Source organism: Vespula vulgaris, chromosome 3 (genome assembly GCF_905475345.1).
Source record: "Vespula vulgaris chromosome 3, iyVesVulg1.1, whole genome shotgun sequence".
NCBI lineage: Eukaryota > Metazoa > Arthropoda > Insecta > Hymenoptera > Vespidae > Vespula > Vespula vulgaris.
The window spans coordinates 2,733,852-2,748,301 of NC_066588.1; the positions used below are offsets into that span (position 1 = coordinate 2,733,852).

The 14,450-nt window shown below is 34.2% G+C and overlaps 2 protein-coding genes across 6 annotated transcripts; one reads left to right on the forward strand and one right to left on the reverse strand.

Moving 5' to 3' along the window:
- Positions 1-264: 264 nt before the first annotated feature.
- LOC127062540 (zinc finger RNA-binding protein) lies at positions 265-11,336 on the reverse strand. Of its 3 annotated transcripts, XM_050990974.1 has the most exons (12): positions 11,039-11,336; positions 10,588-10,751; positions 10,076-10,417; positions 9,110-9,676; positions 8,238-8,951; positions 7,835-8,132; positions 7,554-7,741; positions 6,297-6,445; positions 4,786-4,881; positions 4,578-4,698; positions 3,952-4,284; positions 265-3,234 (listed from the first exon to the last, which is right to left on the reverse strand). In XM_050990974.1, exons 1-11 carry the CDS (start codon positions 11,086-11,088, stop codon positions 4,001-4,003), a joined length of 2,973 nt encoding a protein of 990 aa, XP_050846931.1. In that variant the 5' UTR covers positions 11,089-11,336; the 3' UTR covers positions 265-3,234; positions 3,952-4,000. The 3 variants fall into 3 exon arrangements, with proteins under 3 accessions (XP_050846931.1, XP_050846932.1, XP_050846930.1); XM_050990975.1 differs by having other exon boundaries at positions 265-4,284; positions 9,110-9,565; XM_050990973.1 differs by having other exon boundaries at positions 265-4,284; positions 11,039-11,335.
- An 851-nt stretch (positions 11,337-12,187) lies between these two features.
- LOC127062543 (geranylgeranyl transferase type-1 subunit beta) lies at positions 12,188-14,118 on the forward strand. 3 transcript variants are annotated; one of them, XM_050990983.1, is made up of 4 exons: positions 12,188-12,287; positions 12,835-13,157; positions 13,257-13,617; positions 13,723-14,118. In XM_050990983.1, the coding sequence occupies exons 1-4, from the start codon at positions 12,191-12,193 to the stop codon at positions 13,842-13,844; spliced, it is 903 nt and encodes a 300-aa protein (XP_050846940.1). In that variant the 5' UTR covers positions 12,188-12,190; the 3' UTR covers positions 13,845-14,118. The 3 variants fall into 3 exon arrangements, with proteins under 3 accessions (XP_050846940.1, XP_050846941.1, XP_050846939.1); XM_050990984.1 differs by lacking the exon at positions 12,188-12,287 and adding an exon at positions 12,310-12,370; XM_050990982.1 differs by lacking the exon at positions 12,188-12,287 and having other exon boundaries at positions 12,313-13,157.
- The last annotated feature ends 332 nt before the right edge of the window (positions 14,119-14,450 follow it).

Genomic DNA, 14,450 nt, shown 5'->3' on the forward strand with positions numbered 1-14,450 from the left:
TTCAATACGCCCAATATTTTATGTAACGTCTTCTAAGGGCCGGAAATAGGTGGCGTTGTTAAAATAATAAAAGAAAAACGTCATACTTTTTCTTAATAAATCAATAAATGTGACACCGATGTTTAATGTCTGCATATACAACTGTATTAACGTTGTATTCAATAAATATAAAAATAACTATCGTAGCAGCTCAACTTTAATAAAATCAAACTTATATTTTCAGAAGAAATAATCTAACTTATTTTTTGAATAATAAACTCTTTGTTCTTAACTTCGTCTTGATATCTTTTTATTTTTTTCTTTTTACATGGTAAAAATTAAAGAAAAACATGATTTCCTTATTATTTAATTCTACAGCAAAATTCATTGTAATATTTATGAAGAAATACATAAACAAAAGTTGCGACTCATTCCAGATAAGTCGTTTATCATTTTCTAGTATTACCAGGGAAAAAATTGATATTTATAGAAGCATTATGAATACAATAGATAATATCTATTAGTATTAACTTTGCTAAGTCATGCCATATCGCAATAGTCATAAATATGATGCAACATTTCGTTTACTGATATTTTTTTCATACTGCATTTCAAAACAACAACCAATATTTTAATGAAATCTTATTTCGTTTAATTAAAAATTTTATATATTAAAAAAGATTTATATCTACGGTCATATCTGCAGAGATATGATATCTTTTTCATATCAGAGATAATTTTTCTTTATACTTTTGATATTAAAAATAACTCAAATATATATATAGACACACAAATATATACATATATATATATATATGTATATATATATAACTCAATTTATCTTGTGATATTAACGATAAGAATAACTTCAACAGTATGTTAAATATTTATATGTTAAATATATTCCTTTTCTTTTTTATTAAATATTTCTTTATTAATTATAAATTCGATTGAAATTTTTCAAAAATATTATTTGAAAACCTGGTAAAAATTTCTACTAAATAATAATATATTTAAAATAATTGTATACTTACCTAAAATATTATTTGGAATTTATGAAACATTAATTATATTGTTATTTTGTCTATTGAGAAATTATTATTTCAAACTTTCCTTAGATAATTGGACAAATACTTTTGGTCTCACTTTGTTATTCACATGTATTATTAAAATTAAATGAGAATAAATCACAAATTCGACAGGAATAATAGGTAATGTAACAAACTACAAACGAAAAAATGATTTGAAACGTAGTGTACGATTACATAACTACATCAGACGTAAAGAATTTCTCGTTAAAATCCACATATATTAGCATATGTCAGGTAAAAAAAGAGGAACTAAATACTGTACAATTTTTGAGAATACTTAACAATTAAGTACAAATAAACACAAGTATGTTGTGAAGTGAATTATCGAGATATTATGAGAATTATAAAAAGTTTGCATGTAAATACTCGAATTATTTCCCTTTTTTCTATGTACTATGTTTGTTTGTATGTTGTTGTGTGTTCTGTATGAGAAGGAAGGAGAAGAGAAATATATTCGTTATTATCAGTTCTTTTGGTGTACCTAACTTAAATTTTGTTAGAGCGTGGGATTCATTTCCCAATATAATTTTTAAAAATCAGAAAGAAGCGATTAAAAATCGTATTCTTCATAGAAATATGCAAATGAAAATTGCTATCAAATAGAAACAAAGCAAATATTAAATTGTTCTTACTCATATATCGTAATACGATTAAATAGATTGACGATTTGAATGTATTGCTTCGTTTTTCTAAGAGAGCTTAAGCTTACCATTTAAATTTATAACTTTTTTCTTTTTCCTTTTCTTGTTACTCTTTTTATCCAACGCATATGTACAAAATTTAAGTGATCCACAGAAATACATGATAAACAATGGTTTATCTTATGTCACATCACAGTGAAGTATTTGACAATCCTATTATTGGGATGATAATACATTAGCAAAAAAAAAAGATACTAACATTGGTTATGTACAAATAAGTTTAAAATTTTAATACTGTAAATTAGGAAATGATAGTGCCATGTTCATTTTGGTGTCGTTTTGAAACACATATACACAATTAAATTCGTTAAACAGACATACCGAAGAACAAAATAAAATCTTAATAAGGAAAAACAGTTGATTGACAAATGCTCTTTCTTCATGTAAACCTTCAAGATAAATCCTTCTGAATGTTTATAAGTTCTAAGTATATTTATATATATATATGTATATATATATATATATATGTATATACAAGAAATGTTTGCTCTATTTTCTCATCCCATATTATATTTTCTAATTGAAAACATCATCTAAAGATAAAATTTTTATCTTCGTCACAATTTTGCATCATTTACCAGATTGTCAAATATAAGTCAAATTTTTCACTTTAATCATAAATCCTTTGTTATCTTAAACTGCATACGTCTGCTGTGCTATTGTGTGTGTGGCCTCACTAATTCATTCATTCATATATATATATATATATATCATATACATACATATATATATAAATGTGCAATAGCGATGCGTTTGAAAAGAATATTTTAATTATCGAAATATATAATGAAAAATTATTTCTAAACACATATAATAGGTACGTGGAGAAGTGAAGGAAAGCTTTTATATTCATGTATCATGTATGTTGATTTATTCAATGACGACTTCAAAGTACAACAGAAGACCCATACACTATTGGTAAAGAATATATTATTTCTGTAAAATAATATTTTTAATTTTCTCTGATAATAAACGGTAAGAAAAGATTTTGAATAGAACTACAAAATGTTCATTGAAAATTTTTTTATACGCGTTCGTGGTACGCCAGATAATCTATTTTAACCATAGACCTGTGTAAATATATTCTTGGAATCTTCTGCGTAAGTCAATGTACGCGGTATAGGCGTATGCACTTCTGCTAATAAGTGATCGGTGCAGCCGAATGTTCTGCACTTATGTACGACTACACACACAACATACACACAAAATCTTTGCATATCCTATTCCTACACTTAACCATCATCAAACTTAGAAATGTTCATCTTCATTTCTCACTTAATTTCAATTTCTTCTTTTCTTTTTTTTCGTTCTCCGTTTCCTTTCTTTTTTTTTTTTGCTTCACATTAAACTTTTTGCATCATACACTATGTGACTTTGAAACATAGCTAATATGTATTCAAAACTAATGCATCCATCATTTCCTTCGACAAAAACCTAGTACTGGCGCTAATCGTACCAATTGCCTGTTTGGGAAAGATCAATAATAATCCTATAATCGTGGAGATGTTTCGTAGAGAATAAATTGTATCTTATTTGATATATACGAAGGTCATGGTCGCACATTACAAACGTGAACATGTCTCTATCGAGATAGGCAACCTTATTGAATTAAAAAAAAAATAAATAAAATAAAAAAAAAAGATGGCTGCTTACAAAGTTCACACTTAGAACTTAAAATAGCTAACGAAGAAAAGAAAACAAAACCTATAATGAATACTAGAGACATCAAGAGAAAGAAATAACCCGTACTTCAAAAGAACACTATCATTCAAGATATAATAAAATATACAATGTGAATTGAACTAGCTGATCAAAAAGAACTATTACGTCTTTTTGAAGTTAAAAATCATGTGATAATTGTAAACAAACAATTACCTAGTCGAGTAAAACTACTTAATACATAACAAGATAAAACAAGTCGTGATGGAAGATTTCAATGTATCTGAAAATATGATCGCCATTGTTCAAGAAATATTAATATATGTAATTGTATCGTGTAATGTCAAAATACGTTTGCCTGTTGTTATTGTTATTATTATTATTATTTTGTTTTTGTTGTAGTCAACAAATACGTTCTAGCAACAGTTACAAGTTTCATTTTCTATTCGTATGTGTCTCATTCCTAATTCATAAATATATCTTTTTAAACAAGCAATTGACACGAGGGAAAGTTTTCTTACATTATATAAGTTATGGGTAAATTCATAAAGCGAATGTGTTTTGGTAGATCTATTTGGAGTCAGTCTCCATTTTGATCTCCTCAGCTTTTTTGTCCTTTTTTGAAGCTTCACTGTCCGTTCCTTCCCCGTTACTATTGTCTCGTCTTCGTTTTCTTGCAAATCTACCCTTATATTTTGGTGGTGGTAGTTGTTCCATACCAAGAACCTTATGAATTTGGCGGAATGCAACTAATCGTAGTGCATGCTGCGCCGAAGCTGTTATGTCTTCCCTCTGTTGAGCCGACATATTACCTATCGCATCTACCGGTTCTTTCTCACATGGATCAGATAATCCTAAAAATTAAGATTGAACGATTCATTTTTATCTATCGATCGAATAAATGAAATATCGTATTTCGATCTCGTTAAAAAATTTTTTTATCAGATTGCCATGTCATCTATGCATTATTACACGTTACTAAGCACCAAAACAAGTGAACGAAATACTCGATTCCAAGATCAGTAGCTAGCACTGTAATACGCTCAGTCTCGTCATCAGGCTCATCATTTGTAACGTTCTATTAAACTCGTCAACAAAGTAAAAGCAAAATAATAATCTTGAGCGAGAATTATTTATAAATTATTACCTGGACTTCCTGGTAGTAATATCCCTCCAGCTACACATTCCAAAAGTCTCCGTAAGGCTTCGCCTGGACTGAGAGGTCCTCCAGCCGTGCTTATAACTTTTTCAGTCAATAACTCTAGTGCCTATAATATTGTATTATTTACATGGATTTTATACACGTATATAAATAATAATAATAATAAGAATAATATATAAAAAATATTACTAACCCATGGATTCAAAGGTCCCCACGTAGGTACACGATTACAAAGATCGCGCATTATGCGAATGACCATTACACAGCTCTGCAGTGAAGTTGCTCTAGCCTGTTGAATAGGATTAATAAATCAAAAAATGCAATTAAGTATACGGCGTCAATATCACTGAGTCTTCAGAGAGAGAGAGAGAGAGAGGAGTGACGATAACCCTAAACTATCTTCTTATTTGCTTTGTGTGGGCTTTAGCTATCCTTCCAGCCTAGTGCCTATGACTCCTAAATATTAGCCCATATCAATATTACCGGGTGTTTATTAACAAATTTATTCCTGGATCATAAAATTGCCTACCATAATATGAAAAAAAAGTACAATGTCGGAAGAGAGAAACTTGCGTTTAATAATTATATCATCTAAATATTCGAAATTAGATTAATATTCGAAAAAAACACCCGGTATAGTTATGACACCACTGTGTGTTTGTGCTTGTCTGTCTCTTTAATACTCGAAACTGCATAACAAATATATACACAACGCGTTTTTTTGCTTTTTTTTCTTGTTTTTCTTTTTTGTAAAATATCGATCGAACAAAATATATATACATATATATTTCTTTTTTCTTCTTTTTTTTCTTTTTTCTTTTTATTTACTCTTACGTGATAGAAATACAATTTCTTTTTCTAAGACAGACCTAGAACAGACTCAGTCTAGGCTACAGCGCATTCAAATTGATCCAGAATAATGAACGAGCTTATCGCAAAAAGCAATTCAAAGTATTATAAACAAAATAAACAAAACTATCTCTTCTCTTATGAGAAATGGTACGTTGAAAAATGATGTATAAGATAGTTTCCTATTATTCTGGATATCGACGAATAAAAGCAAAGCAAATGTAAATGTTAATGATAGAAAACGTTAGACATTTACATGTTGCTTGGATTCCTTGCCCGAAATCATCCAATTTCACATTCGGTTAATTCCCTTTAGAAAAAAATAAATCTATCGTTAGAATCATATATGTATGTACATATATATATATTTATATCGTCTCAACAAACGAACGATGCCACTGGTACACATGTGATCATCATCTATCAATGTATGTACAGTACTTTTATTTGTCTCATCATTCTTCTAATATAGATCGTTAAATATATTATATTCACAGTAAAAATAGTATCAGTGAACAAAGTCCATTTTGTGCCGGATAAATAGTAAATAATGATCGAATATGAATAATAGACGTTTCAGACGGAATCGCGTATATAACGAGAAGATAATGATAAAAATAAAATTGTCACAAGGCTGGAAGTTCTAAGACTGCTCTTTCTTTTTTGTTCTTTGTTTTGTCTCTTGTTTTCTTTTTCTTTTTCTTTCTTTATTTTTGTTTTGCGGAGAGAGAGAGAGAGGACAACTTGCACGCGTCTCGCGTATTAGGAGAAAATAACAGAAAACAATCGTCGTGAGCGCCAACAAAATGGCACTGACAATTCGAGATCTTGAACTGAGAGTTATTTGATTCAAACCTGAAACCACTTGGCATGCCTGAGTGCAGCTAAAGCCTCCAAACACTTAGCCTTGGGAAGTACATCTGGTGGATCTGGTTTCGTCACGGCGGGCGTCGCGGGCGTGGTTTGCGGTTGAGCAGCTCCCTGTTGCTGCTGTCCAGCATTATCTGAGATTCCAACAAAGAAAGCACAACACGCTTAGACAACACTTAGAGTGTTTGATCATGCCCAGAAGTTTGGGATTTTCCCTCTATTATTATTATGTCTAACTTAAGTACTTTTCTTTTTTTTGTCTTTCTTATTCTTTTTGCTTTTTGTTTTTGTCTTTTTTTTTGCTCTATTTGACGGATGCGTCTTACAAAATGCCATCAAAACAAAAATAAGCCTGATCGAATGTAGTACCTTGCAACGGCACGTCACCCCAATCGCATACGTTCTTTTTCAGATTATTATAGTGATCTGTTATAGAAAAGAACGACCGATGATTCTATTTTTTTGGTAGTACCATCTCCTAGTATCGTTCTTTTACTAAAAGGTAATACTACCGATAGAATGATCGGTTGGGATAGGAAGTAAACCGCACATTGCATTACATGCGTACAGCATTCGATGACAGAGAGGGTTTTTTCATGGTTAATGCATGATCAAAAAGTCCATAGTTTTAAGATTGCCTCAGCGTTGTTTCCTCATGTCAGAAGCGTGTCCACGTTCATTAAAACGTCCATTAAATATACTCTAGTCATACTGGAGACTCTAGCTCAACTATCGTCGGTCAAGTTTTATATACTTGCTGCTACGATGTAACGAAATAAATCAAATTAACGTATCTAAATCGTATCAAGTTTACGCTCTCTCTTTTCCGTTTATGAATATTATTTCCTATTTAATTATCACGTATATTATATATGCATAATTCATCTACATTCACATTCATAAGTGTTATGTAGAAGTTAAAGCCATAACTCGGTCGTGGACACACTAAACGCAGCTGTGTTGAAATGGGAAATAAACTTTACATGTTATTCTATTAAAATGTATGTACACTGGCAACCGTTGAGAGTCCCTGGCTGCCCCTGCATCATCTCCTGGTGCTTAAGAAAATCACAAAAATTCTTCCAGGCCATGAAAAGAACAAACGATGTTTAGAAAAAGTTCACATGATTGAGTGATGTCATGAAATAAAATTATTTATCCATACTATAATATTCGACATATAAATAATAACGTAGTTATCCTTTTCTTGGCCATAACAAAAATGTAAAACGATGAAATCACCTGCTGTTGCCACTGTTTTAGGCGTTTCGCGCATGAGAGGACTGGTGAGCGTTACACTGACTGTTACTGAACCTCCAGAAACAGTAAGAGCAGCAGACTCTGGATGCTTCCCAACGTTGTAAGTATCTTCTGGAGCAACGATTTTTAATTGAGCCGGTAAAATTTCTGCGACCTTGTTCAACAATGTCCTACAAGAAAGACGACCAATCGATAGTTAATCGACCATCGAGTCAAAATAGTCGATTTTTTGTTCTCTTTTAGAATTTCCACCTCGCGCGTACCTTGTAGGTTTTTCAGCACACAACACAACAAGACATACGTGATTGTCACCTGACAACAACAGTCCCTTAGCTAGGTTTCCAACACGCATAACACCTCGTAATATTCTCGAATCTTCTTTCTCCTTTTGGAATGAAAAAAGGTTCCCATCGCTACCATCCTCTTTTTGTGGTTGCGTCATTTTCTTCTTATCTCCATCCTCCTTTTTTATAGCATCCGGAGAAATTACTTGCGTATTAGCAGGTGCCGGAGTCGTAGGAGTAGCAGTCGTAGTAGTAACCGGAGTAGTCGTTTTTTTACCTATGGATCATCGATCGATTAACACCACGCCACTTTCATAGAGAATTTATAAACGATAAACAAATCACATCGGAATTAAAAATATATATATATAGAAATGCTTACCAGCTTCTGCCAACGCGTCAGACACAAACTTCAAAGCCTTCTCCGTATGCGAAACAATCTTTTGAACTGCCAGCAGTTCTTGTTCCTTAGGATATATAGTTGTATGATGAGCTAATACATGTTTATCGTCGGACGAATCTGGTCGTCTCTGTGGTCCAGGGAACATCATTAATGGCGGTGGACCAGGAAAGGGTCTTGGAATTGGAGGAGCACCTGGTCCACGTCCATAACGTCTATACCATTCGTAATATTCACATTCTTCTTCGTACCGACGACGTTCTTCCCAATATATCATTTCTTCGTCCATCATTGGTCCCATTGGACCCAATTGATTAATTTCTTCTCTACGTCGTAAATATTCATCTCGCATCTGTTGTCGTCTAAGTTTCTCCTCTAACATTTTTCTTTGCTTTAAACTCGGCTTCATATCGACGACAAGGTCAGGATTAACCTTCTTCTTATAAGCAAATCGATGGCGCCTTCCCTTCATGTGCATATCTTTGGCATTAGGATCGTTAAAGCGACATTCGCAAAGTTTGCAGTTAAAGCTTATTATCTTTCCGTCTTCAGACTTATTCTCTTCGATATATTCTTGACCGACTGGTTGAATATCTTTTTCATCTACAGCTGCTTCTTCAACAGTTTCTTCCGTAACTGCTTCTTCCGTTTTTATTTCAGTCGTTTGATTTTGATTAACAGTACCTAAATTGCCAGCTGTAACGAGAAATTAGGATTACCCTGTTATACCGTTTCGATATAAATTTCTTCTTCTCTACAAACGCAACGCTACGACGAAACATTTTGTTCTTTAAAAGTTAATCTAAAAATTCGATTAATAATTAAACGAGTAATATGATTTAAAAGAAACTTACAGGCAACGAAATTAATTTTAGGAGTTGCAGTCACCGTAGGCTTCTTAGTTCCTGCAGTTTTTGTCGCTGCTGTAGGTTTTGGATTCAAAACAGTAGGATCGGCACTTGGGATTGGTTTTCCAAGTTTTGTATGTAATTTCACTACCTTCTGATGTTTGGCACCTCTGATGTGGGCCGCGTATGCATCATTGCCCGTACAGGTAACATCGCACAATTCGCAACGTAGACTATTTCCTGCTCCACGCGCTGGAGGTTGTTGAGGTACTTTTAAGGAAGCTTCCTTCTTCTTGTGCTTTTGTCCTTCCAAATGTTCTCGGTAGGTTTGAGGTCCAGCACAGCTGATCTTACAGACATCGCAATAGTGAAGTTGCTGAGGCTTGGGAGGCTGCTTTGGCCGCATTGCCTTCATCCCTCCCCCTCCAGTTCCGAATCCCTTCCGTCCGTAGCCCTGCCAACCTCCAGTCTTCTGGTTAGTCGAATTGCTGTTTGCACTCTGTTGGGCTACATACATAGTCGCAGCGCTATAAAGCGCTGCGTCGTAGCCGGAATACGTTGTACTCGCCGTTTCTAAGGGAAATGAAATTGAAACCTCAAACTATGGAGGAGTCAACCTTCGTATTTACGGCAGGACTGCATTATCTTTTTTTTTTTTCTGATGCAATTTAATACAACCATCGAACCATCTTTTAAGACGTAAATATATTCACGCTGTACGCACGTGCCTTCACTTCTTACGCACAAAAATAAAAATACTAAATGTTTTCAGTTTTTCGAAGGTTTGAAGAATCTAGCAAGCATTTGTAAATTATTTCAATGCTATCGTTTTAATTTCATGAGGATCAATTTCATATTATTAACGCTTAGTTAGTAAGCCATCGTCATAGGATTTAAAAATTTGGCGACAGGATTATTACAAGAGTAGAAAAAAAAAGATAGACGGGAAGAGATAAACAAAAGAAAACTTACTATTCGTCGCAGTGGATGGTGTAGCCGCTGGAGTAGCTGGAGCTGTATACCCTGAAGAATATGTAGCACTTTGTGTGGGATTAGACTGTTGATAAGCTGTGCTCGACGCTTGATAAGTTTTAGCTTGTCCTGTGGTAGTAGCTTGTCTCGCGGTGCCTGTGTAGGCACTTGTCGTACTGTATGCAGGCTTTGCAGCTTGATAGTGTGTTTCTGTAGTGGTATAAGTAGCAGCTGCAGCAGCAGGTTGTTGATAATAAGTTTTAGTGGCGTCGTAAGTAGCTGCGGGAGCAGCTCTGCCGTAACCGTAATCGTATGTCTGAGCTACGGTTCCAGGATTTGCAGCTAAATAAGAGAAAGAATTAGAAGAACAAATTAGAGTCGACGGAGAGTAAAGAATTGTTCGTCGTTTCATCAAGACGAAACATCCAATCGAAGAGAGTCACGGATAATTGATATTAGAAGATAAATTTGTAAACTGGATGCTTAGTTAATCGATCAAAGTAAAGACTCACCTGCGTAAGTAGTGCCTGTAGCTGCTGCAGCTGCAGCTGCTTGATAAGTCTCGTAGCCTGTAGCCGCCGCGGCAGCCGGGCGTTGAGTATACGTAGCGGCGGTTGCCGCTGGCGTTACTGCGTATCCCGCTTGGCCGGTTTGATAAGCGGCAGCGCTGGTTGCCCTGTTTATCAGAAAAGATGAAGGAAACATTATAACCAAATAAACATAAGTTGCGAAGAGAATTACGAGCAGAACGAAAAAAGACCTCTATCGCAGTCGTGCCCGGGAAAGACGCTCGATGGACGCTCTTAGTCTCAGCTAAGAAATGGCGGCCAAAGCCGGCTGTGCTCTCGCGTGCACCGAAATTAATAAACGTTTATTATTCCCGCCAATGTCGTTACCGCCGCGATTTTTGACTAAACTTAACGCTAGCTACTTAATAATTATGGTAGGCAATCGAATTCGTACCCATATTGCGTTCCGCCGTGAGTAAACCCAAAATAATTGTTCTGAGCCATCCTTCCTCGCAGAGTATCCCGGAAAGAAGGACAATGGAGGAAGTTGTAGGGCGTGCCACGAACTCGATAGAATGGCGGCGTTGCCGCGGCTCCGATTGGTTATTCCGTTGGAGCCGGGCGTAACGATAGTGAGAACGCCGCGCCCTCAGTGGCCGTTCTCCCGATAACCCTGCGCCGTCCTTCGACGTACTACCTCCGCGCAAATCAACGTGCTAGCGTACTAACCGAACGACTAACGCGAGAAAGTATTCGCGAAGCGGCCAGGTATATGCGGTTAATCGAAAAATAACTTACTGCTTGCTTCTCGCTAGCTCCGCTCGTTAATGTAGTATGTAGTTTGAGAAATTATCGCGTCTGGTTCTTGTTGCGGCGAGCGTCCGGCGTGCGTTACGAAGGGATAGTTTGCCGGTGACGCGTGCGTTCAACGATTCTCTTTAACGCCCTCTATCAACTTTCTTTCTTCTTCTTCCTCTTCGAAACGAAGCGCTATCTAGTTCTTAACATTACAATCCTTGGAATCTATCCAACTATTTTTATATACATGCCTTTCCTCTAATATGCGCCATCGATCAGTTCTACATATTATCGCTATCTGCAAAAATAGTCTTCTATTTATGAAACTCGAACGTACTTTAAACTTCCCTGCCATTCTCCGTGAGCGTCGACCGTATATTTTTCTTTTTCTTTATTTTCTTTTATTATGTTAAATGTTCCAAAAGATACATTCTACATATGTGCATATATATATATATATATATATATACATGTGTGTGTGTGTGTGTGCGTGCGTGCGTGCGTGCGTGCGTGCGCGCGCGCGCGCGCTAAAACTTTTTTCTGTTTTTTTTAAAGAAATATACATACGTATGTACGAGAATGTATCGTTAAATTCATGTAAAGATCTTCAACTAAATTGATCGAATTAATACTTTGTTATTATTACTTTGTTTCTTCGTTTAATTCAAATATTAATATTATGGATCGTTAACGATAATTCAAAGTTGAATAAACACGAAGTAATCTCAAATAAGAATCTATGTTCTTTCCAACCAATGACGAAAGCGAACTGGAAAAAGCGAACCAATCGGATTATTCTGCCAATTGAATGAATTTTATTATGGTACATAAGCAAGGACCAATCATGATATTCTATTCGAAGCCATTCAAAGTTCAAATTCATTATGGCTGTATCTTCATGTTAGGTATATTTAAAAAGCACCCAAATGTTAGCATGCTGTCATGAATAGTTCAACGAATACTAATGTGTTGCGACGCATGATTGACGGTATTTAATTAAGCGAAGTATTTTTAATAAATTCATTTCTACTGTTAAAATATGTGGTTGCATATAAAGATGTCGGAAATATATAGATCGAAAAAATTTAAGAATTGCTGACGAGCAAAATATGAGAGAAATTAAATAATAAAATTATGTACATACGTCCGCACAACGACTTCAAAAGATAAATTTTTTGATACATCAAATTTAATTGATATGATTTTTGTCTGATATATAAGAAAGATAATTAAAAAAAATCATGTCAAGTGCAATAGCAAAGGAGAAGCATGCTAAATATTTCCAAAGATTATTACAAGTTATGCCAAGTAGGTTGGCAGAATTAGATTCTAGCAGATCAGTCATAGCATATTTTGCTATATCTGGATTAGATGTATTAAATTCTTTGGACGAAATTGGAGATGATATGAAAGCAGGTATAGTGGATTGGATTTATAGACTTCAAATTGCAGGAGCTGGACCACGTTCTGGCTTTCAATCATCTACAACAATACCAAAAGAGGCCTCAAAGTATCGATGTGGTCATTTAGCGACAACATATACAGGATTAGTTACTCTTGTAATTGTTGGGGATAATTTAGATAGAGTGGATAAAAAATCTATTATCGAAGGAGTACGTGCCTGTCAAAACCCCGATGGATCCTTTAAAGCTATTGAAATGGGATATGAAAGTGATATGAGATTTCTTTATTGCGCTTGTTGTGTTTCTACAATTTTGGATGATTGGTCTGGTGTAAATAAAGCAAGTGCCATCGATTATATTTTAAGAAGCATTGTAAGTTGGCGTTTATCTATTTGTTGAAATGTAAGATAGATCAAGGTTATTATTTTTGACTCTTCTGTTATAATAAATATATATATATATATATTGTAGTCGTACGATGGAGCAATTGGCCAAGGTCCTGGACTTGAGTCTCATGGAGGATCTACATTTTGTGCTATAGCCAGTTTATTTCTTATGAACGAGCTTCATAATGTATTAACTCAGCAACATTTAACTAGACTAAGGCGATGGTGCCTAATGAGACAAGATGGTGGTTTTCATGGTAGACCAGGGAAACCATCTGACACTTGCTATAGTTTCTGGATTGGTGCAACATTACAACTTCTTGATGTTGGATCATTGTCAAATCGTGATGCAAATAAAGCATTCCTATTAAGAACACAAGATGCATTAGTAGGTGGATTTGCAAAATTTGATAATTGTACTTCAGATCCTTTACATACATATCTAGGTATGTTATGTATCGATTAGTAGAAAATTAAAAAATAATGGTAACATATAATGATACTTAGAGATACTTACATAAGCTCGTATATATAATTATTTTTGTTCGTAGGATTATGCGGTTTGAGCCTATTGGGAGAGCCTGGTCTCAGTTCACTAAATGCAGCTCTCAATATTTCTGAACGAGCTTATAGACATTTACAAAAACTTCATGAAACATGGCGACTACAGTGATGATAATATAAATTAAAGAACTGTTCGTTATCATATCAAGCGCACAGATAAAAATATATCGAATGGTATATTTACATTTGAATATTGAAATATATAGTGCCCGCTGTGTTATGTACGCTGAAGAAACATTATTCTAAAAATAGTCAATTACTGTCTATATTAATTGGAACATTATACTTTCTTAATATTTCATTTGAAATAATGACAAAAACTAAAATTCTTAAGTACAATATTAATAAATATAAAAGATGATTTAGAAAATTGATAAAAAAGAAACATCACACATGAATTTCAGTAAAGTGTAATATAAATTATGTAAAATAGGTTATTTTTTCTTTTTTATATTACCATTGAATTCTAAATTTTTTGATAATAGTGTTCAATGATCCCAAAGACGTTTTACATTAAAGAACTTTACACATTTTCGATAAACTTATTTTCCATTATTTAAAAATGATCGATTTTCAATTATAAAACTATCGATAAACGGTTGAAAGGACCAATCACCGATAAGAATCACATAGGTAATCTTCGAATGACGTCAGCGGCAAAAATTTCTAGTCCTGCCATCTACTGTGGCGCGATACGAAACACTTATTGTAATCG